The sequence below is a fragment of the Zeus faber genome, assembly GCF_960531495.2.
Source record: "Zeus faber genome assembly, chromosome: 19".
Lineage (NCBI taxonomy): Eukaryota > Metazoa > Chordata > Actinopteri > Zeiformes > Zeidae > Zeus > Zeus faber.
This window is the reverse complement of record NC_137206.1, coordinates 7,357,229-7,381,999: the sequence shown is the minus strand read 5'-3', so window position 1 is coordinate 7,381,999 and position 24,771 is coordinate 7,357,229. Positions and strand designations below refer to the sequence as shown.

Sequence of the window (24,771 nt, the reverse complement as noted above, 5' to 3'; positions counted from 1 at the left end):
TGAAATGAAATCACCGCTGCATTCGAGGAGGGTGGGGGGGGGGGGAGCAGTTGTAGCAGTGTGTTCAAACTAGTCTCTGTGCTATTACAAAGTTGCTGTTTCTGTGTTTTTGTCTCACTCACCTAGCGAGGAGCTAAGGCTGGGCTTCGAGAAGGACGCCGCCTTCAGGGGGATGCAGTCGGCGGCGCTTGGGAGCGAGGAGCACAACGTGCGCGCCAGGCTCCCGGCGGAGGGCCTGTCGGTGGAGCTGCAGGTGGACTGTCTGCTGGACCAGGCCACCGACCCCAACGTGCTGGGAAGGGTGTGGCAGGGCTGGGAGCCGTGGGTTTGACGCGGCCCCGTCACGCTCGAAACATCCCTCCCAAAGGCCGAGGCCGCCGTTCGCGTCAAGTCAACCCGCTCGTCCGGATTCTTTAACGTTCTGTCGTTTGTCTCGAATTGCAGACGTGCAATAAAAGTCTCAAAAAGAACAAGAGCATCATTGTTTGTATTTAAGGGACAAAAGACACGTACAGCACATATGTTAATCTGTTTTAATAAATCACAGAACTTAAAGAAGGGAGTGGGGAGTTAAGTTAAAAAAAAATAATAACCGTTAACAAGGTGTCAGCTTTCTATAATACTGACGATGTACCAATACTTTGTGACGGGTTTCATTCAGCGATCGCTTCGGCAGAAAAAACATCTTGACATCACACAACTTAGTGTTGACTGCTTGGGGGAGGGTGGTCAGCGAGAGGTGGGCAAGCCCCGGGGATGTTCCCAAGGTTTTAAAATTAAAAAAATATATATAAATTAAGAAAGAGTGCGGCCAGATCTCACAAAGTTGAACTTTGTCTTTTTAAATGCCAAAAAAACTGGGGGAAGTTCTCCATCAAATAAAAAAAATATGACATAGCATTCAATACTTTAAAAGCAGTGTTTTCTCTGTAGTGGAACTCTGAGCCGGCCAACTGCCTACAGAACAGTTTAGGAAAAACAATTAAAACCATAAAACTTTTTTTTTTTTTCCTGACAGCAATACCGTCCGATACAATGGACATAATATGCATTTTCAGTCCGTACAAAAAAAACAGAACATGAATTGTCAAAAACAGAGCGAATACAGCTGCCGGCGGCAGAGATCAGATTGGGCCATGGTTTCCGGCTAGGTTTTTAATGAGGCAACCCCACTTTATTTTAGTTAAAAGGTCTGGGGGGGCGAGTCCCCGAAACACCTCGGTGTATCACCGGCTACTTCTTGCAGATAACATTCATGGATCGAGGCCCAAGCGGCGTGGCCGGGCGGGGGCGGGAAGGCTCCGGCGAGAGCTTTTCCAGGCTCTGGGCTCGCATATCATGGGCGGTCGTCATGGAATACGGAGCCTGCAGCTGTTCCGGAGCGCAAAAGGAGAAGCGTTTAACGGCTCCCCCAGGCACCGCCGACACATTTCGCAGTGTCTTCTTCATTTCTCACAAACCTCCTTCCAAAACGGCGGGGGGGGGCTCGGCGGGGTTTAAAGGGAGATGCTCGTTTTCGTTAAGGTTCCGCGGGTTAAGGCATCGAGAGGCTTTCAGGGCAGGACGCAGAGAAACGTACCGTTTAAGCATGTAGTGCGTTTACCCCCCCCCCGGTTAAAGACGCCTGTTCAGCCGCCCCTGGGCGACGGACTGCCAGGGGCGGCAAAGTGCATGATGCGTAAAGACGTGGTCGGAGGACTCGCTCCACCCGCTCCGTCGGCGGCTGCTGCCTTGCATATTAGCGTTTCGGGCGAGGAAACGGAAGGGAATATTATTGTTTGTCAGAATGCCTCGGAAAATGTCACACGTGGAGGCATCGGGTTAACAGACGCAACGCTGTGGGTTTAAAGTGGGTGGTTATTCAGTCGAACACCCCCCCCCCCCCCCCAAATTTACACACACACACACACACACACACACACACACACACACACACACATATATAAAAACAAAGAGGCATCAAATACAACAAAACAAGAAACAAAACAGACACGACTCGGCTGGCTCCACCAGCTGTCGCTTCGCATTGTTGAGAGTTTGGTTTTGGTTCTTTAAGTGGGGAGAAAGAAGAAGGAAAAAAAACACAGTTCGAAGCTCCCAACACTTGACAGCTGTGGAGTCAAAAAAAAACCAAAAAAAAAAAAACCGTGGCTCCGCAGCTCTCGTCAATTCCACGTCCGCACCCCCCCCCCCCGCCGCCCGCATTTTAGGGGAGTCTGTGTTCTGAACGGACGTTTTGGGTACGAGATGTTTTTGCTTGTTCTTCTGATCGGCAGCGGACGAAAGTTCACGGTTAAAATGAACCCCAGTACTTCTTCCGAGAGCTTTTATTTTTATTTTTGGCTTTGATTGTATAAAGTGTTAGAAAACGGACGCATTGCTGCTTCCTACTAAAAAATATGAATTCACGCCGGCGCCTTTGAACGCGGGACGTCAGTGGTCGTCTCCTTTCAAGAACGACAAACAAACATGTAATGCCCAAATCCAAGCTCATCTCTCACTGTTTCTTACCGACCGTGTGTTTAGAACCTCAAGCATCTGCGCAGCGGCAGGTCACTTCTCTCGACCAAAAAGTGCCAAATGACTTCAGTCACCGACTTTAAAACGGGGTGAGGAGCGCAAACCCACCGTCTCGCTCGGGGAAACGGGGAAGTGAGTTTGAGCTGTACAAAATAACCCTTTTTAAATGGCTCTGTGCATAGCATACTTAATGAGGCCGGAGTTTTTATTTTCTCGCAAAATATAAGACAAAAAAAAAAAAAAACTTTAGTGTCTTACACCGTCGGTTATATTTTGGGTCTCCACCCGTTGATGAACTGCATCAGTTTCTTCACTTGGAGCTTGCTGAGTCTGAAATCCTCCGACAGGATCTCCTCGGTGAGCTGCAGCAGCAGGTTGCCGTCGATCTTCTCCGACACGAAGAGGGAGACCACGTCGCCGGGGAGGCCGATGAAGCGCAGGGACCTGGAAACCTCCTCGATGGACAGGCCCGCCAGCTCCGAGGGCGGCCGCCACTGGTTGGCGGACGGCGGGCGGGCGGGCGGCGGCGGCTGCTCGGGCCCGGCGGACGCGCCGCTGGGTTTGGGCGTCCTCGGCGGCAGGATGGGGCAGGAGGTGCTCTGCTTGGCGCCGAACACGTCCGCGGGCTCGTCCCTGCAGGTCTCCAGCGTGTAGCTGGACGACTTGGTGCAGAGCTGAGCGACGGGGGCCTTGTGCGACCGCGAGTCGTCGAAGTCGAACAGGCTGGTGGTGCAGGTCTTGGGCGCGGCCGGCGAGCGCTTCCGCGGGTAGCTGTAGTAGCTGCGGCAGCTGGTCGGCAGGAAGTCCTCTGCGCAGCAGCTCTTGGGGTCGCTGAAGTTGTTGGGCCAGGACAGCCGGGAGGACACGCCGTCCGAGGGCAGGCTCCCGCAGGTGAGCCCGGCGGGGCCCTCGCCGGGGGGGGCCTCGTCCCAGCCGCGGGGGTCGCACGTGGGGCTTTGATCCTCCAGCTCCGCCGCCTCACCCTCACATCCTCCGCTGGAGGCCAAACGATAAAGGATGAGTGAGCAAACAGGCACATTTTTGGATGCTGTGCATGACTTGTTTAGTTTTTAGCTAATGGACTGGATGGAGTATGAAACTTAATTTGTTGTAACTTCATTTTTCCCAGGGGAACTTCAAGGGTCATTTAGCAGTGAGACATTGGCTGGTTTATTCTTTGCCATTTACGGCTTTTCTATTTAGTTCTACCCTTTTCCTGGCTGACTCTTGAAGTTGACTCAATAGCCTCAACTCCACGCCGTGTCAGTGAGTTGACACTATCTCCATACGCGAGAAGCAGAGCGGAGGAGGTTGTTGGAGCGGGTGGACACCTGTTCTGTTAAACTGTAGCCTAAAACGTCACGGCAGGTGGACTTTTGAACTGCGCTCGAGTCAACACGAGCCACACGGTGGGCACCGCCTAACCCCTCTCACACGTCGACGGAGGTTCCGTTTGCGCCGAGCGTTTTTGTTTTGGTCCCCCCCCCCCCAAATTTTATTTCTGTGAATGAAAGGAGTCTTGAGGACAAGCGCTCTTGTGTACTACATGACGTCTTTTGGGACGTAGACACATCTGAAAAGACGCCATGGAGAATCCCTCAGTGTTGTCAGTGGGTTGACGGGAAGCTTCACCGCCGTGGCCTCTCTGTGTGTGCTCAGTCTGTTGTCACTGTGCTCCGAGTTGTGCGAAAACCCCCTCGTAATCTCTGATGTGATTAAACTTAATTTATTGCTCAGGGGAAATTACTGGGGAGTATTGAGTTCTCTTTTTAAAAAGGGCACAAAAAAAAACCTACCCAACAGGAACCACAATTACCAGAGAGTATAAGCTACTAGTCACATTCAAAGGTAAAAAGGGGACTTAAAAGTGACTAAATTCCACGGTCGGGACAAGGATTGGACCACACTTGGACCGATTCAAAACCCAATGGAAGCTACGCGTCAGCAACATGTTTTCATTTGGAGATGGGACGGGCGAAATTTGACTGTCACACTGGGAGGAGAGGCCGTTTAAAGAGAGTCTTGGTCGCTGCCAGTTCATATAGTGATGTGTTTCCGGTAACCAACACTTGGTCGTAGTTTTGTGAATAACCTTGGTTACTGTTAATTGGTGACAAAGGACCTTGTGTCCTCCCTGCCTCAGACTGAACGGAGCAGGGGTCCTTCCACAAACTGTTGGAATGGAGTTACGCTAGTACCGGGTTTCCAGGGCAGGCGTCGAACATTTCCAGCGCCAAGACTGCTCCAATCCCGGTCGGAACTCCCAAAATATAGCCCAAATGAATGAGAACGCTGGCTTACAGTTCAGTCAGCAGTTGTTTGCGATCTTCTTTGGGCCAGGTCCAACTAGAGATTTTATTTTATTTAGATAAATGCTGAAAGGTTGTTGGTATCGACCCACTATGTCCACATTTTGTTCTCACAAAAGCTTTTTGCCTTTTTAGCCATTTTGCCTTAAATCTTACATGTTGTGGAGACCAGAAGAATAATAGGAGAGCGTAGGGCTGGGAGAGCACGTTTCCTGCTGCCGCGGTTTAGAAAGGATGGGAATGGCGGGCATCTGTTTGGAACTCCGGGGGGGAATGGGCGGTGCGTTCAACAGACGGCATTCTTCTTTCACCTAGAAAGCAAAGACATCTGGCTTTGAAACTGGCAAAGTTAAGCGTCAACGATTTTGCATCGCGCAATTAATTTGTTTCCGTACTTTAAAAAAAAAAAAAAAAGAAGCTTCGAAGGTTGTTTTTTTTTTTGTGTGTGAACTCACAGCTTCGGATTTGGGTGGCACTGGGGGCGGAGACATAACCATATCTGAGCTGCCGATTGGACTGCGGGGACAGGCGGCCTGATGGGAGAGCGCCGGGGTTGTGCCGCCCCCGTGCAGGCCCTCGCCCAGAGAGGGCTTGGGGACGCGGCCTTTCAGGTGGTCCAACCACAGCTCCTCATAGGGGATGTCCGACTTGAGGAGGGCCGGCGGCTGGCCCGCGTTCTCCAGCAGCTCGGGGAAACAGTGTTCTCCATCCAGCGGCTCCGCTGGGAGACAGTCCGACGGCAGCAGGGCCCACTCCCCGCACGGCGCCGTGCAGCCCTGCAGGTTGACCTCGCTGTTGCCGTGCAGGTTGCTGCCGTACACGCACACCGACAGCCGGTGGAAGGACTGCGTGAGCTCGTCGCGGGCGTAGCTCAGGGAGCTGGGCACGTGGGTGTGAGCGGGGCAGCCGTTGGTGCCGCCGTTGCTCCTCTTGGGGCTCTTCCCCTCGTCCCCCCAGTCGGCGCGCACCTCCCGCACGGCGCGGGAGTAGTCGTCGATGTCAAAGTGCTCCTGGCAGAAGGTGTACCAGCGGTGCACCATGGTGTCCAGCCACAGCTCGCCCTGCAGCAGCCCCTCGGGGACGGCGCACCTCGGCATGGAGGCTTGCAGCGGGAAGTGGACGGGCACGATCTTGTTGCTGCGCAGCACGCAGCACACCACCACCGTCTTGGTCTGGACGTTGACCAGCTTGTAGCGGTGGCCCTCGCGGATGAGGTGGAGGTCGTGCTGGTTGCGCGGCGGGCTGCTGGGCACCGCCACGTTGACGGGGAGGCGCGTCTTCTCCACGATGTTCCGGATGGTGTGCTCGCCCTCCTGCATCTGCAGCTCCAGCGGGCTGCAGGTGCTGAAGCGCCCCTTGCACTGGAACGGCAGGCTGATGCTCTCGTTGGTGCGGTGGTTCATGCAGATCAGGCAGGGCATCTTGCCGCGCCCGATCTTGCTGATGGAGTTGAGTTTGCCGATCTTCTTGAAAATGGTGTTGAACCGGGACTTCTCTCTGGAGGTCTTGGCGTAGAGGATCTCCGCCTGGCCCATGAGCGTGAGCTCGTCGCCGGTGCTCAGTGTGATGTTGTAAACCTCGGTGTCCTCGTTGCATTCACCTGAAGCCATCTGGGGGGGGAGGTAAGTGTTTGAATGATTCATAAAGGCACCGTTTGTTTCACTTTTTTCAGACATTATCGGCCACAAGGGGCAAAAGTGGTCGTTTTTCCAGTGCCATAACCTTTTGAACCATGACCCTTCCATCGAGCTAGAAGAATGAGTGCGCAACAGTTGTTTACGCGATTGATAGCAATTAAGTTATGTCACAGGCCTCAGGTTGGCTACCAGCTCCAGTAGACGCAGCTGAAAGATTCAACCACCACACAGCACGAACGCCCTTTCCTCCAGTTAAAACAGCGAGCGTGGGTGTTACTGAGCCGGAGGGATGGGACCTAAAAAAAAAATCCAAGCCATCTGGATTTTTGCATTATCAATTTTAGGTGTCAACGCTGCATCACACTGTTCCCGTCTCAGAACAGTTCTCAGATCCTTTGTGGTATTTGCTGAAACCACAGAAAAGGGCGACTACAGGCCGTGACATTTCAAACCACCAGTAACCCTAAAGTGGGTTACTCGTTCAAATTTGGAATGACGACCACCTTAAGAATATTCCACTACAGAGAAACAACTGTGGCGCACACTTTTATAAACACCACACGGGCCTGCATTGAGTTTCAAGCAGGCCCCTTTCTACCTTGTGGTCAATGAAAACTGAACGAGCCACCAGCTCCAGTTAAAAATAAAACAGGATTCCCAACTGGCGCAAAAAGGCGAGACGACATTATTATTAGAGACGTACCTTCACATTAAAGGTTATTTCTTCCATCACGTACACCCGTTCAGGGAAGGCTTTGGCCACCTCCTCCACGCTGTTGAAGTACTGCACAGGCTCCTTGATGTCTCTGTCCTGCTCCAGCAACTTAAACTGACCTGGGGGGGACGACATCCATTAAACCACGGAGCTCTTGTACGGGCGCTTAATTCCTGAAAGCAACCATGACCGAAACGTCGTCTTGACGCCCCGTTATAAATGTCGATGGCGTCACTCTGGATCATATTTCAGTGTCTTCTGTCCGTCACGTCCGACGTACGACCCCTTTCTGAGCAAGGGGGGGGTCCGCTGACGGGAGGACAACAACAACAACAACACCGGCCGTTTTTTGCAAGTCAGCTAAGGTAAATGATTGCATTTGAAAATGTAGGCAGGTTCCGTGCGACTGCCCCTCACCTTCATAGTGCACTGGGATCTCTATTTTGGGCCCGATGACGTAGTGTCCCTCCTCGAGGCTGTGAGCCGTGATGGTGGTCCACCGGCGGCAGGAATGAATTAAGAGGTAGTCGTTGTCCCTCAGCCCTTCCACCGACTCCCCTGTCGGAATGACGGTAAGCACAGGTGACAAACACAGTAGGTGGTGCCGGGCCATAACCAGAACGATTGCGATGTTTTGGGGGGTTTTTTCCCCCCCTTCCGTCAAAATAAAATAAGCTTGATAACGTCTGCCCGAGATTTTATTTTTTTTTTTTAGAGAAGCATGACGATGAGAATCGATTTGGACAATCTAAAGCTGACCATTCACCTCGAGCCAATTACGTTTGTCGATACAGAAAAGCCCCGCCCCCTCCCTTCCTCGCAGGTTTGTGCTTGTAAACAGAGCGACACACTCCAAAATCAGCAAGCGTGAGGAGGAGAAAGATAATGTACCGTTGACAAGAGGACCACATCGATAGTTTGGTCATTTTTTTGGACATTACATTTTCATAAAATAGCCGTTGTAATACATGCTGACGAGATGTGCCAGCGACGACGGGAAACACCACAAATCTTTCATTTCATGGGACCTTTAAACTCTCTCTCTCTCTCTCTCTCTGCCACATCGCCCAGCACTAAATATACTTAACATGATAAAGGTCCAGCACCAGTTCCATACCAGTCCTCTTAGATTAGACTTAAAAGAACAACTACGCTCTACACTTAAACACAGATGACAGTACAGTACAGTGAAAGCTCATACTTGCAGGAATTTGTTCATTTTTAAATCGCCGATCCATTTAGGATGTTTCCATTGTTCTTGAAACTAGTTTATTGAAACCAGCGCAAAACCACATGGGCCATAGGCTCTCAACTTTTAGTACATTGTTTCCCCACTAGCGAGCAGATTGAAAGTTAACGAGCCACAATGAAATTAACCATTTATTGAAACGAAGTCTCTTTTAACCGTTAAAAAAAAATAATTTCAACCTGTGCATTATTTTCTTGATAAGCATTATGGAGCATTTTCACAGCCATGATGAAAAAGGAGAAGTTGTCAAATATAAGCTTCTACTGTAGACTAAAGGACTGAACTCCTGAACTTCTTCTACAAGTCTTTTTCAGGAGGTCACTTTCAAGCCATGGTTCATCGTAGCTGCACCACAGTACAGCCAAAGAAGGTTTTAAAAGGTTTCCTCATCGGGCAGCTTATGGGAAATATGAAACACGGACGGCACAAGAACAGTCGGGGCAACAAAACCCAATCTATAGAAGAGTTGTCCTGCTCGACATGCAACATGAACGCATTCCACTTGAGTACTGTCAGGCTCCAGTGTTTCCGGCCCCTGCCTGTGTTTGACATCATATGGGGCATCAGGAGTCTCCAGGAACTTCTTATCATCGAAGTTTGCCCTCTTCAAAAACAGAAAGGAGGATCGGTCACCCTCCATACAGCAGGCCAGGAGGCAACTGCTTGGCTTAGGGACTTTGCATTCGCTAAATAAATAAATCTGCATTTTTTATTTTTTTACACACACTTTTGGGGTTAGGGTTTGTCGCGGGGTGGTCAAGTGTCACAACGTCTTGCAACAGCCAAGTGTAATGTGGCAACTAGCGCGAGAGAAAAAAAAACAAAAAAAAAACACAAAACTTTAATCCTTCCACCTTTTTACGAAGCCAAGCACTCCAACTCCTTGAGAGGGCTGAACAGAATACGCAGCCGCAGCCGGCTCGAATGTGATCCATTGTGGTAGTAATCTCTCGCTCCATTGGCCTTCTTTAAAATATTTCTAAATATATTTGTGCTCTATTCCATTTCTGCACATTTCCACCGCCCGTTTCATTCCACTGCTCTCTCCGTCGCTTGGGTTATAAGTACACAATGAATGCCTGGAAAACTTATTTAGTTTGGCTGCACGAGGGGGAGGGGGTGTTTATCCTTTCCAAGGTTGCCGTGGAAAAGGAGAATTCTAGAAGATCTCCAATGAGCTGCGCTATCTCACGTTACAACGGGAATCTGTTGATTCGGCACAAGTACATTTTCATATACAGGGAATTTGTCGGGGAACCTTGTTGTACAGACAATTAACATTAAATAAGCTTAATCGTCTAAGACAATACATGCATTAAATATGCAAAGATACACAGAACTTACAAAATGTGATTCAATGCACAGGATACAATTCACCAAATCAAAGGGCTATGGCAGGGGGCCAAGTGCCAGTCTGGCTGTTAAATACATATTTATAAACATAAATTGGGATATTTCTGTACAGGATGAATAAATATGTATACAATAATACAGGAATGGGTAACAATAGATGAGTATTGTTACGTAAATTATTACGTTATTACCTAATGCCTACCATGGCCTGGGCCTGAAGTTACTACAATGTCACTGAGCAGTATTGGAAAAGCTGGCGCTTGTAAGGAAGCTGTCAATACTGACCAGTCACATTCTACTGCTTCAGATGGAGAAGCAGCCGTGTACTGTATGTGCAGGCTGTTCTAACGTTCAATCCAGAGGACCAACTACTCACTTTTTCAAAGTTACTAGTACTTATATTTGAGTTACCAGTTGCTATTCCAACAGTTACTAGTAACTATCTGAATTGTACTAGTCAAAATGTATTAGGTACTAGTACTCATTTATTAGATACCAGTAACTACTCCAATTGTTTCTAGTAACTATTGCAATTTCACTAGTTACAATTTGGACAATTTTGTCATTGAATCCTATGGGGTGCCGTGTTTGAGGTATCAAATATTTGCTTCTGACTAGTACTGGTATCTATTCAGATAGTTACTGGTATCTATTCAGATAGTTACTGGTATATTTTTCAACGTTGCCAGTTTGTAAAAATGTAATAGTACTTATTCATTCGTAACTGGTGCCTTTCCCAGTTAACAGTAACATGTTTAGGAGCAACATTTTAAAGGTAACCATCACCAGGCTGTCTCGTCTTGTCATTTCTCATGACGGGTGAAAAACACACAGTTACTGGTGAAACTAAACATGTTACTCGTCACAGCAAGAAAAGGCACGAGTGCCTAATACATTTTGAATAGCACGGTTAAACTGAAACACTTACTAGTTACTGTTGGAATAGCAACTAATAACTAAAAAATTAGTACGCGTAACCGTCGCCCCACGGATTAAAGGTTCAAACGGTTTGCCATTTTATCCCGCAACTGTCACACTGCACCAATCATTTTAATTAACAATTACATTTTCTTGTATGCTCAATTTACGCCATGACAACGGCATTGTTTTGTATGTTCATGTTGTGCCATAGAAGCGTAAAAATAACAATAACGAATGTTGTTATTGTTATGTTCCCCGAACACTGGAACGTCATGATAACTCGCCTCACTCACACTGACGAGCACTGGATTTTATTGCGCTTTTGTTCTGCCAACGGCTCAGGAATCTCACTGAATGTGGATGGAACCGTACGACCGAGGAATATCGTCGTGCGACAAAATAACCGCGATCCGGCGATTTTTTTGTTTTGCACTAATCGCGACAGCTCCGACCGTCGGCACCGAGACCCCGAAGCCCCGGACCCGCGCAACCGTCCCGAGTCTGGGGGCGCTAGCCGCAGCCGACCGAAGGAAGTCACCGAGCGCTCCGAAAGCTGCCTCACCGTTATCCAGCCTCACGATCTGCGGCAGCCGGTAGGCAGCGACCAGCTGGTCCAGCGGCAGAGACGTGCAGCTCCACGGCGCGTCTTTCAGGTTGTTGTACAACATCGTCCCGAGCTCCATGGCGCTAGCCGGAGTTAGCCCGCCGCGGCGAGGGCTCCGCTTGGAGAAAAGCCCCCCGCGGGGAGCCCCGTCGAGCTAGCCCGGCCACCCGTCGACCGCCTGCTATTGAACATCGCTGCCTACCGACCGTCGCGCGTCTCTCCCCCCGACACGCCGCGTCCTGCTCGCGTCCGCGGTCCGCCCGCGCCGCGCAGCCATGTTTGTTTGCGTTCCGCGTCCCGGGCTGACGAGGCGGAGCCGAGCGCGTCGAGCGGGAGGCGGGGGCGACCGGTGACGTCCGGCTCGGAAGTGAGGATTTTCAACATTAAGGCCATTGTCGTAACAACAACAACGACGACGACGACGACCTTTATTTCCGTTGCACCGTTCCGTGCACGACCTGCGACCCCCAAAGGTGCTGTGCGTCAAATGCGAAAGGCGTTTACGGGGCAGAATTGTAACGTCCTTCAAATGCCGAGAACACGTTGAAAACAGGGTGAGCCTAAGCCCTCCCCGGCCAGTTGTTTTCTTATCCCGCTGGAGCCCTAACACCGCGACGCCCCAAGCACACCCGGGTGCGAACTTTTCCACATACAATGAGTTTAATTTGGCGTCGTTATCTCAATTAGGAATGAACGCGTAATCTCGTAGCGCAGCCCCTTTCCCCACTCGGTAAGGGGGCTGCTGCCAAAAATAATGTCCGTTCAACTGCTGACACAATGGATTTTAGCAAAGGTTTCAAGCAAAAACATTCAAAGCAAACGACGACTTCACATGGGTATTAAGACATACATGCAAGTCATTAAGTGACGTGGAACCCCCTGTGGGCCCCTTTGCGTGTTGAATAAACCGCTGGTTATGAATTATAATACCAGCCCGGCCCACAGTGGTTCTCAACGTGGGGTGCCTCAAGTGGTTCCAGGGGGGGTCTCCAGCAAAATGGCTAATAGTTCAACCTTTCCAAAATTCAATTTAAAAAGACATTAGAACCTTTAGAGAATGCGCAGTAATGACTGTGTTAATGATCGGGCCAGTGTTATCTCCCTAGTGCATGGAACAACATTGGCGCCGCATGCAACATCCGTGACACTGTTTCACCACACTTCCTCATTTACCCGTTAAAAGTGTTCCCCTTCGGTCTGTTGCCGCACACCTTTCCGAATCGTCGGCATGTCTTTCGTGGACACGCTGAGACAATGGGACGAGGCCATAGCGTGCGTGGACAAGAGGAGCCCGGAGGAAGCCCTTCGTATCTTCGTGTCCATCCAAGAGCCAAATTCCAAAATCTACTTCAACATCGGCTGCCTTCATTTGACCAACGAGGACCTGGATGCTGCCGAGAAGGTGCGTGGGGACCGTTTTTAACCACTATCACCACACACGCATTGGGAAAGGAAGTCTTTGAGATGACTCAGGAATCTCTTGCCTGCGGAGAACAACGTTTAAAAAAAAAAAAAAAAAAAAAAAATCAAATGTCTTGTTTCTTGTTCTTTTATCTCTCGGCCCCGTGTGAAAGTGCAAGTCACAATGAAAGGAGAAGTGTTGAGTTCTCGTTTCTCACGAAGGAAGTTTCAGCGCTTTCCCCGATTCCTTCACCGACAGGCGTTTGACAGCAGCATTGGCAAAGATGAACATCTGGCTGTGGCCTTCTTCCAGAGGGGAATCACCTTCTACAAAAAAGAAAGGTGAGACAGGTCCGTCGCCTGAGTGGCACGAACCACCATTTGATACGCCACATGAGGAAACTATGTTGGCTTTATGGATAAAAGTCATTACACCAACCCTCGATACAGTTGTATGCAAGAGATATAATGGTGACCAACTCGCTCCCGTTCAAAAGGTATGAGGAGTGCTTGGGTGATTTCCAACATGCATTGAAGGAGCTGAGGGGGAACCAGCTCATAGATTACAAAGCGCTGGGCCTCAGATACAAATTACATGCTTGCGAGGTAAGGATCTGAAAAAACGTCTCGACTTGAACACGGTGCATCTCCAATTCTACAAATCTACGACGCCACCAAATCACAAATGGCGGAATGAACAATAACTCACACCATCTCAAACAATCCACAAGGTTCTCCACAACATGGCGCTGGCTCAGGCTCAGCTCAGCCGCTGGCGGAAAGCCCAGGAGAACCTGGTGAAGGCCCTCGACTACAAGACCGAGTCCAAGCTCAGCCTCATCGACAGAGCTCTGCAGTCCACCCTGGTCAGTGCCACTTAGGCGTTTCCATTCAATTCGGAATCCACTATTTTATGAGAAAAATGCGTTGTGACGACTCCAACGATTCCCGGTGATTCAGATCTTCCTTGACCAACAGAAGCAGAAACTATTCAGCCCGGTTCTCTTCCCGGGGAAAGTGCTGTTCCAACCCAACAAGAACTACGTGGCTGAGCTGGAGAAGAGGGACTATCTGGGCAAAGCTAAGGTATGGTCGTATTAGTATTCATTAGTCTGAGAATGTATGTGGGTTCCCCAGCACAGGGAACACGGGTTACATATGTACACAAGTTATCTGTCAGTAACACTAAGCGTCTGTCTTCACTGTGCTTAGGTCGTCGCCTCAATCATTCCTCAAGACGAGTTCTCCGGATTCGCTCCACTGCAGCCCCAGGTGAGTACCTCGGGTCCTTTCTCCGTAACTTGTGACATTTTTGTCCATTTACCCCATGAAAAGGAAACCGTTCAGTAAAACGTTATTTTGAAGCCGTCCCCTTTGCGCTTCCGTCTTCTAGGTGGAGAACGATCCCGCCGGTCCAAAGGCACCCGAGGTTCTGAGGTAGACCACGTTAACCGCTTAATCCGGAGCATATTAGTCTCCCCAACGGCTCCATATTTTCATGAAAATCCGTCCCCACAGGGCATTTGAAGGAGAGCCTCACATGGTCCTTTTCGAGTTTGTGCCCGAGACCAGCGACGAGCTGGCGGTCGTGCCCGGCAACGTCGTGTTCGTGCTGCAGAAAGGGGCCGATAACTGGGCATTCGTAGTCTTCAATGAAAGAGTACGTCTCGGGAGCGCCGAAGAGTCAATGAAGTAAAATCTGTTGAAACATGGAGGGTTGCGGCCATTCATCCCTGACACAATATTTCTGATTTCACAAATTCAATGAACCGTCTAATTGCCCTCCAGGGATTAACAAGGTCGTACTGTATCTCACCCAGTCGATTATTTTATCATCTCTACAGAGAGGACTTGTTCCTTACAATTACCTGGAGCATATGGAGATCAATTTAACTTCCAAACAGAATCAAGTAAGTGAATTGTTGATTGTAATTTAACGGTTTCCAGGATACTGTGATAAAAAAAATGTATTTGCACCCGTCATGCATTGGGTATCACTTGTAGGTTCGGTTCAAATTTCATGGCGAGAGACTAAATTATTGTCACGACCTGGTCATTGGAGGCATAGAATTTTAAGAGGAATCCTCGAGTATAGTGACATTGCCAGCGTCGCACGAGTTTGAGCCGAAGGAGTAGGAATTTCTCAACATCGCATCTTGAATGTTCGCATGAAATTTGTTTTTGCCGTTTTGTAAGATGTGGATCGTCTTTGTAACGCTGCTGTACCACTGCGCACAGGACGGGGGCAACCTCCAGGCGTTGGTAGAGACTCCAAGACGAGATCCGCCGAATCGACCCCAGAGGACTCCAAGTACTCTATGCGTAGTTTAAAATCCAACAGACTCATGTGGACATTGTTTGATCGCAGAAAAGACGTTCGTAACTCGTATCTGTTTTTGTTGGTTCTTCGGGGATGCGTCACATCAGCTCCGGCTCCCAAAGTTAAGAGAAAAGATGACAAACGCACTGAGGTGAGGTCACATGTAGCATCACCATTCAAGCCTCATGTCTTTGAATAGTTTAAAGTGGTAACCCGTAACTAATCCTTAATTTTGTTAGAAAATCAAATGATACTTCATTTTAAGAAACAACCGCTCTATTGTATTTTTGCTTTATGCATGTGCTCCTCCATATGCCGTCTCAATTGTTGTTGGGGGGGGGGGGTGTCTGCCACTTTCAAGAGAACAGAATTTGACCGTCTACCGAGTGAAGAGGAGAGAAGCCAGAAGGTTGGGAAAAAAAAACCCTGTATTGCATAAGATTCCAATGTAATTCTGCGATTTGCAGTATAATCCACCCGACACAGATAATCTCGTGGATTACCACTTTAATATAGGTTTCTTCTCGAAATCAGTGAGAGATAATCCAATGATGTGCATTGGCCGGCTCTGATTGCGTTACACAACGCTTGAGAACTGGTTAACAAAAAAAACACCCAAAAAGAACACCATATCCCCTTGGTTCCTGCCAGGCTACAGGTACGGCTGACAGCTCATCGGTCTTTGTGAAAGTGCGTTTCGCCTTCAACATCGCCATCAGCTTCCCCTCGGGCGCTCCCTATTCGACACTGGTGGAGAGAATCAGTAAGAAGCTCAGTCTGCAAGCCGCTAATATTACCTTGAGGTACCATAACGGGTTATTTTCCCATCGCCTTTAAATCCTCCGAAATAACCGCTGGGACACAATACCGACCGTTCAAAGTTTCCTTTTGCCGATTCCAGTTCAACCTCCCCGGCCGCAGGACTGACCATCATCGACGCCGCCACCGACATGGAGACGGTGTGGAGCAGAGCCCGCGGCGGACACATCACCTTGTGGTGTGACGTCGTGGAGACGGCTCAAGATGGAGTTCTGGTAGTCACCTAACTGTATTGTGGAGACGGCTTTTTTCCCCCAAAAGTGTGTTAAAAGTGACACCGACACCAGATTTAAATAAGGGGTGCATCTTCCGTTTTCAGCCCCTGAAGGAGAAGGCTTCAACGGACGAGACGTCGAAGAACCAGACTCGCCTTGTCGCCCTCCATTCCTACGAGTCGTCAAACTCGGAGGATCTGACTTTCCAGGAAGGGGATACGATCCTAGTCCTCTCGAAAGGTACTAACGACCGCACCAGTAAAATGATCTATCCAGCGAAGAAAAAAAGTACTTGTCTTAACAACTTATTTTCTTTCCTTTTAGTGAACCAGGACTGGTTTGAAGGCCAGTGTAATGGGCATACTGGTATATTTCCTGCGGCGTTTGTGGACCAAGCTCAACTGAACGACAAGTAATAAAGGATTTCTGTTCTTAACGTGCGCCGCTAAAAGTCATTGCGCTTAAAATGAGATGGGCTTCAGTGCCATATTACAGTTCCATATGCCTTAGTGTATTTAAAAATGTTTTGAATAGCAGTAATATATTTTATTTAAAACTACCCTTTGCAATTGCATTGGTACGCCTAAAGCCTGCAGTCATGCTACCTACAGTAGGCTGCCAGTAGGAAGCGGCGCAACTTCCTCTTTCTAGTCTTTCATTCGTGTGGATGTAGCCAAAAGAGCTGATGTGCAGATGTGCCAGAGACAATAAAAGCCTGATAAGAAGTACGGGTTGTGACCATTTCTGTCCCTGGTACATGTTTAAAAATTGTGACATTGCAAGCTTCCCATTCTGATACAGTTTAATAAACTGTAACCCAAATTTTTAAGTGTTATATGCCTATTACAAACACTTGTGTTGATTTACAAGTACTACACACAACAGATAGAACAGTTGCAGTTTAAATTAGTAATAATAATACTCAGCTAACAGGACTGCTTGATCGGACTCAAGTGCAGACAGAAGGCAGAAGCAGCCTAGAGGCAACTTTACTGGAAAATGGGTTGTTAAAAATACAGCCAAGCTGTATTACAGCTGTATTTACTAGTAGTGTTTAATATAAAAATAGTAAATATATTAAAGTAAAAAAATATATATGAAAAAAAAGTTATGTGGATAAATAAAGTTTGTCTTACTATTATTTTGAATGCATTGCAAAGGATAAGTGAAAAAATATTCTCAATTTGAGTCAGGAAAACACATTTTATTTAGGTAAATAAACTTCACAGTTGATGGTGGAAAATAAGTTACATATTTCTTGTGAGAAATCATAATCAATACATTTATCTTTGACAAATTCCCCTTCCTTCCAGAGTCGCCTTGGCTTTTACAATATTGGGTAACACCACCGCCCCTGATTAATGGCTATGATTGCTCATTTGTAGATTCAGTTTTTTTACTTGTTTGGAAAGTTAATTTCACCATGTTAATTTAATGTAGCATAATCAGTGGGGGGAGGGAAAAATTACTTTATTTTTTTTTACATCCAGAACAAAATCCACCTTAAATAACCACTCCCATGGCTCCACTCTATATGAGATTTGCATTCTGATCTGAGAAACTTGAACCAATTTTTCCTCTGCAGTCAGTACAAATGCAAGCATGACTCAAATAAGCACAACGTTAGACAGTGATAAGTTTTCGTGGATATTTGATTTATTAAGACGTGTTGTTTTAAGCGTGCTGCGGAGTTAGTTCCAAAATAACTTCTTGTATAAACTCTTGAGTCAGGATATAAATACATGTTTTTTTTTTGTTTGTTTTTTTTATAAATACGTGAAGAATTAAAGTATCACCTGGTGACGAACACTCGTGTGGCTCCGTTCGCGTAGGCGTCGCAAACAGTGCCGGTTAAATAATGTCCTGAGAGCCGTTTCCGCCGGCAGGACGGCGTGGGGGTCTCCGGTCACGCGGACTTCCCTTCGTCTTCGTAGGCGATCGCTATGCCCCTCCTCCCCTGCGCCGCCTTCACCACCGGCGTCTCCCCCAGCTTCGGCTCCAGGCCCTGCCAGCTGCGCCCGGCCAGAAACGACGCTGCAACACAGGGAGGGAGACTTTGGGGTTTAAAGAGAGCGGCGCCTCGACAACGTCACAAAGCGCTGAAGCCAAGGTTCGTACAGTCCCTTTCAGTGTGTTAGATCGGTCGGCAATGACCGAGCGCTAAATCCAGCGTGTCAAGTTTTAAGGAGGACCGTTCTTTGAGCTCACCTACTGTGCAGCCGGCGGTTTCAACACCAGGATTGTGAAAGATGTCCCCCGTAGAGCTCCTGCCTGAAGCTACTTTGGTACGAGTTGATCAGTGTTATTTGTATAAGTAAAAGTGTGACTTTGCAAATTCACACCTTAGGCTAGGAGATTGAAACAGAGAAAGGCTTTGTGAGCGTTTTTCTTTGGCTTAAAATCAATTCTACCTCAGCGTGACGGCCATGTTCGCGCTTCATTATTCAATCTTGCCTTTCTTTGGTCGGATAGGAAATAATAAACCCCGCACTCACTTAAGCGGCCACGGTTACTCTCCTCCCCTCCATGCAAACTATCACAAGGTCGCAGCGGGGTCAGGGGTGTGGTTCTCAACGCACCTGCCGAATTGGTGTTGGCCACGGTGAGCATCTGGTTTCGCAGCACCACGGAGGAGGAGCCCGGTGAAGGGCGCCCGTCGAACGACAGGTGTCGGAGAGCTCCGGTAATCAGAGACACGTCCGTCTCCGCGCCGAGCTCCCGCTCAGAGGCCAGGGGAACGTGGCTCTGTCCACCTGGAGGGAGTCAGGGAAGGATAAAGGGAAGTCACGTCTCGACGACTTAAAACAGGTCACGCCGGCCAAATTAATTTAGTTTAAAACGCATTCGGTGGATTTGCACCCACTCGACGCGTGATATAAAGCCCTCAAAGTGCTCCCTCGGGGTTCAACTTTGATTTGCAAAATGGCGGCGTCGATCGATAGTAAAACTTGACCTTTGAAGGGCCGCTTCATTGAAGACAAGAGCAGAACAAGCTATCATACTGTATCATCCTGTTTGACACAATTCTGCACCGCCAGATGATGAATTGGCCAATATGGAGGAAGGTATCATTTTACATGTGTGAATTTATCTTATTCTATACAATTCTGCGTAGCCAGAACATAAAATTACAAAATAGAAACAAGGTGTTGTTTGCAGTAAGTGATGAGACGGTAAATGGTGTTCGTTTATTTTATTTTATTAATAGCGTTGAGCATTTACGTTTTAGATTTGGCGAGCGTTCGCAAAAGACCACTTCACAAAGACACGCAAAGGAACACGGAGCTAATTCCTGGTGTTACTGGGGTCTAAAAAGTGCTTTTGGTTCAGTTTTTTTTTTTTCCAATTTCAAAAAAGCATTGCAAACTAACTTCAAGTAACTGAATAAAAATAACTTAAAAACAACTTTAAAAAATAAACTTAAATTAGGTTAAATTAAAACAGGTATCTTTTTTGTCAGGAATAAGGGCTGGATCATACCCGGCAGGAGGTGGCGGAAGTCTGTCACGTAGTCCTGTGACCACTTCCTGTTGGGGTTGCAGGCGACCTCCATCTCAAACGGAGTCACCACAGGCTTGTAGAACTCGTTGGAGTCCAGCAGCGAGTTCTCGGGGCAAGCGACCAGCACAAAGATGTCGATCTCCAGGAAATTAGCGAGCTTGGCCACGTTCAGCTTTCCCATGGCAAACATGTAGCTCTTCTTCCCGGCTTGCTGGAGGGTCGTCTTGAGCTGCTGGATGATGCCGAGGTAGTCCGCCACGCCCAGCGTGCCCACCAGGATGCCCACCACGCCGGCGTCCTTGGCCCTCTCTATGGCGTAGTAGCGCTTCATCAGGGCGCGGTTGACGCCGGCCGACTCGGCCCGGCCCGTCGCCGTGGAGGGGTCGAAGGAGGTGAACGAGCAGCGGTTCCAAGTCATCATCAGGTTCCGCAGCGTGGCGCCTTCCTGGCCGATGAAGAACACGCCGTAGTCCGCCAGGCCGAAGCCGCTCTCCAGCACGAAGCGCCTCCCGAACTGACGGATCACCTCAGCGCCCTCCTGGTCGGAGCTGTCGGTACGCTCCAGCGGCGTCTGGCTGTTGGCGTCCAGCAGGAGTGTGGAGGTAACAACGTTCGAATACTGTGGTTTCAACAGCGCCAGGAGGTCGTCTGCGCAAGAGAAGTTATTTTTGTTGAGTGACCTTTGGTTCCCTTTTCATACTTTGCGTCAAACAAATATACCACTGCTCTGCTTTTGATCGTTCAATAAAAATCTCTGTCACTTTAATGTTTTCCTGCATAGTGTTGAAGCCACACTGGATACATTTCTGTCCATGTTCAAGGCAAAGTAGTTATCACAAGTTATTCCTTCAAGATCGTTTCGCTAGAAACTATAGAATAGACAGAACCAAGTTGTTTATCTCAGAGAAGCCGGGAAGGAGGCCCAAAAGCTCGGGAGGTGTTTGGATACGGGCCGGCATTTGTCAACATGTTTTAGAGAGTAGAATGGGGCGGCATGAAGTGCTGGCCTTGTCGAAGGAAACAAGATTTTCTTTTACGTTAGTCACATGTCCGTGAGATATGCTGCGGTGGAGCCTTCTAAAACAAACCCGTTAAAAAAAATAATAATTAACTTACGACACATCCTAATATTTGCCAGAATGTATTGCCTTAAACACCTCATAAATATAGAAATACTTTGATGTCGCTTTCTAGGCTGGCTGTTGGCCAAGTGAATTTATATCAAGTTTAGAAGATTCATAAAGCGTGTGATGCTGTGTACTGACGTGCCATTAACAAAGCACCTGATTGGCTCATGACAGGAAGCTCCTTTGAAGCTAAATGGAATGTGACTGGCTTTTAATAAGAAAAACAAATCTTTATGAAGCCCGCTCCCAAACAATTTTATGGCAGTAAAAATATCCCAAACAGTAATTGAGGCAGTAAAAGGTTTCCGTGGGAACGGTAATTTACTTCTGAAACTGGCTTCAGTCTGTGTGAAAGGTTTCTGGTGGACGGGCTGCGTTTATTCTACCTCCGGTCCCCAGATTCCAATTTTTTTTTAAAAAGTGCGACGTCCTCGTCGGGCAGCTCACCAATGACATGAGAGTAGTTGACGTCGTACATCACGAGCACACGACTCTGCGTGTCGGGGTAGAGGTCCCTGAAGGCCGCGGCGCACTTCTCCAGGTCCACCGTCCTCCTCTGGAAGACGTACATGAGCGGGAGTCGCCGGGTGGCGCTGAGGCAGGTGCTGCCGTAGTGCACGATGCAGTCGGCCTCCACGTGCTCCGCTGCCACCTCGTCCACGCAGCAGCTGAGGGACAACGGCTCAAGGTTTCAGCATGTGACTACGTCGGAATTCCGCACATAAAGTAATCCGTTGGAGCTGGAAAACGGTGGTTATGCAAAGAGAGAGTGCGAGCTGATAATAGCATAAAATGCTTCCTAGACAAACATCTTATTGCAAGTTAGAAACGGGTTGTATAGCCTCAATAAATAGAAAAATCGAGCTTATATTTCTCCACTACCGGTATCGTCTCAGCTCATCGATACTACGGTCTTTAATAATTTAGCCCCGGGACCAATTTAATACCTGGTCAGAACCTAACCTTAGCCACAAGCAATCACCACTTTTCAAGCTTTTACAGTAAGTTTCAGAGGAAGCAGCGGACATTGATGGTCCAAATACTGAAACCCATCGTCTGTAATTGGAAATACACGACAACATCTGAAGACTGCAGTTTGGCCAAATCTCTTAATTTGTATTGAATATATTAATAAGCTGTAAGAAAGGCAAAGACTGAAAAGTCAATATTATTAACAGGTGATAAGAAACAGTCACAGGTGTTGCACAAGTCTCGAGAAATGTTGCTCAGGCATTATTTGACTTACTCCTGTAATACCGAATATAGAATGTGTTTGTGATGTAAAAGAAATAAACATAAAAAACACCCTCTCCAATTTCTAAACCCGAGAAAGGTTTTCGCCTTTTTCTAATATATCACAAAGGTTTAAAACATATAAACAGGCCATCTTAGTATCACCACCCTCACATAAGATCACTAGCCACCAACAGTGCGAACGGTAGGGCCGGAGCAAAAACAACAACACAAGGAAAACTGTTCCAGCTAGACAACAAGTTGTGTCTCACACAAAGAGCCTGTACCTGCCATAGGACGTGTCTCCAAGTATGAACAGCTTGGCTTCAGTGTTCCTCTCCAACGCGTTGGTGATGGCAACCGAATCCAACAGCAGCACGTCAGGAAACTGCAGCGCAACCTGCGGCAATTAAGTGGAGTTTGTGAACTTACTGTGATCAAAATAGGTGAAAAATATCAAAATAATATATAAAAGAAATATAGAAATAGATTGCCCTCTTTTTCATTTGATTATGTTCAAAGACTGAATTTTCCTACTTCTAAATATTGAGTCCTGAAAGAACAGTTGTCTGAAAGGGAATATGGGTATTGTTTCTTCATGAATGCTTATTCAATATTAAACGGTTCGAACAACGGGCCTGATTCACAAAACCTTTCGGAAAATCTTCCTGCTTTTGATCTTGGGGGAAAAAGCTGAAAAACTACGAACTAAAATGATATTTCCTGAGACATGGAGAGTCTCTGGGTTTTAAGCGGGCTTAAGACCTAAGAGATGATGAATGCAAATTGTTATTAAACTGGGTGCCATGTCGATTTTCGCAGGTAGAGCCCCTGTCAGCACTATATAACTCACGCTTGCGAAAGGTTCACCATTTTTCCGTTGATAGTGCCTACCTTTTTAAAGTTATTGAGATTGATGAAGTCGCAGGTCTTTTTAATCTGGTACAACTCCTCGATGTTTTCCAGGGGCGCGTCTCTCTCCGTTGGCGCGTCCACCATGCGCTGGAGAACTGCCTCCGAGTTGCTGCTGAATACTTCGGACATCCTCGCGTTCGCCGGCGGCTGGGGAAAATTACGACAACTAAATAACTCGGCAGGTGGTCGAAAGGGGCAGGAACACAACTTTCGGCCGTGCCCGAGTGACATTATGCCAGTGGTCCTGCACGGGCATTGTCTGGTCATTTCAGTATTGTGTTTACTGATCGTCACACCTAAATGTAACGGAAGCAGACAACGGATGAGTGATTGGGTTTGTGTTGCTGCATCCTCCGATTAAACCCTTTGTGGGGGGAAAAGAGGGGCCCGTTGCCAGCAGCTTTGGAGCGGACTGTACGAGTCCCATTCAGGGTCTCACCGGGGTCTTACTCCTAGCAAATTTGGACAGAACGACCCATGTCCGTAACCAAACCCGGCTCAGGTATCCCACGTTATTCATCCCTGCCTTGAATCGGTGAGAGGTTAATCGCTTAACTTGGTACGGCGGAAAAGCCCAGTAAACCCCGGGGGGTTCCGCCAGGACCCGGCCGGGGGTCGCCCTCCCGTCGTCGAGGACACGCAAGCGCCGAGGAGGCGACGCGGCTTGAGCTGGGGCCAAATAATAACGATTCCACGAAGACGAGATGAACGGGAGCGAGATGAGCCGCACGTGTGGGAGGACGTGTACCTTGGTGAGGGAGCTTGATGGGAACCCGGTGGCCGAGCAGTCACATCTTCCACTTTAATGGTAAAAGAGCTTCATAAATGACATAAAACGACATTAAAGAAATGTTAACATGGTGCTTCCTAATAATAATAATAATAATAATAATAAATAATAATATATCATTTAAATTATATTTCTTTTATCTGTTCTATCTCGTGGCTGCCACACACACGTGTGCGGCATGAACTGCGTCAGCCCTGCTACATCCGCTTCAGTGCTTCAAAATAAAAGCTCCACGCAGTCGCGACAGCGCCACCCAACGGGGGCGCCCGCCGCCAGCGGTTACAAATATGATCTATGACATGAAGAAGAAGAGGAGGAAGAAGAAGAATCTTTATTCGTCACACGATATGAGATGATACATGATATGATATGAAATTAAATGAATTCCAACTTCAGCAGCAAATGGAACAACCTTCCATTCTCTCTTCACGGAGCCCTCTCGACAATCGCAGTCGGCGACGTCAAATCGGAGTCCGGACCGTGAACGGGAGACTTTTGACGCGTGTTTCTGCCTCTCGAGTAAAACGACGAAAGGGAGCTTTAGAAACAACATGTGTGTATAGAATGTAGAGTAAACAACGCTTTCTTGTGTTGTGATCATTATATTGTTCAAATCAAAGAGCAGTAAACAGACAACAAACACGCTTTGTTACCGACTTTATTCACACACGCACTTTACTGCACGGATCAGTATATACAAACAGCCTATCCCATATGCACAACTCTACTCCCTTTCTAGTTTGTAACCCCACTTTGTATTACCTTTTTGAGTCTCCTTTTATTTCAATTTTTATTTTATCCATATTATTCTATTCGCCAACTGCGTCACGTTCTAGGAATCAGTTAGATTCAGTGAGTTAGCTAGGTAGGAATTAGCTTAGCGATTATGTTTGCTTTTGTGACTGTTGTGCGTAATCTTCGCTGCGTGTACGTACGTACGCGACAAAAGAAACCCCTTGACTCTTGAATCGTGTCACAGTCACCTCTAGTGACAGTCGTCAAGGCTGCAGGGATAAAACTGGATCTTGATGCGCTGTTTTCATGAGCCGACGCGGTGTAGCCCTGTCCACCTGCAGTGGACCGAACGTGTCTGTTCGAGTGAGATAAACCACCACTTTATTAAAAAAAAAGAGACATTTATT

General features: G+C 47.9%; 4 protein-coding genes across 13 annotated transcripts in view; 2 read left to right on the top strand and 2 right to left on the bottom strand.

Annotated features, from left to right (window-relative positions):
• Nucleotides 1-473, top strand: part of prkdc (protein kinase, DNA-activated, catalytic subunit) — a gene marked incomplete at its 5' end in the record, with an annotated part of 58,470 nt that extends 57,997 nt beyond the window's left edge. Inside the window, one exon of the mRNA XM_080020086.1 lies at nt 127-473. Within this exon, the coding sequence (XP_079876212.1) occupies nt 127-331 (205 nt within the window). The 3' untranslated portion in view covers nt 332-473. The remainder of the gene's footprint in view (nt 1-126) is intronic.
• Nucleotides 474-2,036: 1,563 nt separating this feature from the next.
• Nucleotides 2,037-11,595, bottom strand: garem (GRB2 associated, regulator of MAPK1). 2 transcript variants are annotated; one of them, XM_080020156.1, is made up of 6 exons: nt 11,267-11,595; nt 7,599-7,739; nt 7,170-7,300; nt 5,285-6,439; nt 4,986-5,140; nt 2,037-3,516 (listed from the first exon to the last, which is right to left on the bottom strand). In XM_080020156.1, the coding sequence occupies exons 1-6, from the start codon at nt 11,385-11,387 to the stop codon at nt 2,787-2,789; spliced, it is 2,433 nt and encodes an 810-aa protein (XP_079876282.1). In that variant the 5' UTR covers nt 11,388-11,595; the 3' UTR covers nt 2,037-2,786. The 2 variants fall into 2 exon arrangements, with proteins under 2 accessions (XP_079876282.1, XP_079876283.1); XM_080020157.1 differs by having other exon boundaries at nt 7,599-7,734; nt 11,267-11,373.
• Nucleotides 11,596-11,658: 63 nt separating this feature from the next.
• ncf2 (neutrophil cytosolic factor 2) lies at nt 11,659-16,791 on the top strand. Of its 8 annotated transcripts, none has more exons than XM_080020158.1 (17): nt 11,661-11,862; nt 12,492-12,710; nt 12,883-13,051; nt 13,207-13,315; nt 13,441-13,575; nt 13,688-13,795; nt 13,922-13,981; nt 14,103-14,146; nt 14,228-14,369; nt 14,554-14,619; nt 14,948-15,020; nt 15,137-15,180; nt 15,391-15,438; nt 15,681-15,832; nt 15,931-16,063; nt 16,168-16,303; nt 16,388-16,791. In XM_080020158.1, exons 2-17 carry the CDS (start codon nt 12,563-12,565, stop codon nt 16,477-16,479), a joined length of 1,659 nt encoding a protein of 552 aa, XP_079876284.1. In that variant the 5' UTR covers nt 11,661-11,862; nt 12,492-12,562; the 3' UTR covers nt 16,480-16,791. The 8 variants fall into 8 exon arrangements, with proteins under 8 accessions (XP_079876287.1, XP_079876284.1, XP_079876285.1 ...); XM_080020162.1 differs by having other exon boundaries at nt 11,663-11,862; nt 12,969-13,051; XM_080020160.1 differs by having other exon boundaries at nt 11,700-11,781.
• A 927-nt stretch (nt 16,792-17,718) lies between these two features.
• On the bottom strand, nt 17,719-23,795 carry dph2 (diphthamide biosynthesis 2). 2 transcript variants are annotated; one of them, XM_080020194.1, is made up of 7 exons: nt 23,588-23,795; nt 22,819-22,986; nt 22,212-22,324; nt 21,139-21,359; nt 19,544-20,212; nt 18,643-18,816; nt 17,719-18,097 (listed from the first exon to the last, which is right to left on the bottom strand). In XM_080020194.1, the coding sequence occupies exons 2-7, from the start codon at nt 22,966-22,968 to the stop codon at nt 17,970-17,972; spliced, it is 1,455 nt and encodes a 484-aa protein (XP_079876320.1). In that variant the 5' UTR covers nt 22,969-22,986; nt 23,588-23,795; the 3' UTR covers nt 17,719-17,969. The 2 variants fall into 2 exon arrangements, with proteins under 2 accessions (XP_079876320.1, XP_079876319.1); XM_080020193.1 differs by lacking the exon at nt 17,719-18,097 and having other exon boundaries at nt 18,408-18,816.
• Between the last annotated feature and the right edge of the window lie 976 nt (nt 23,796-24,771).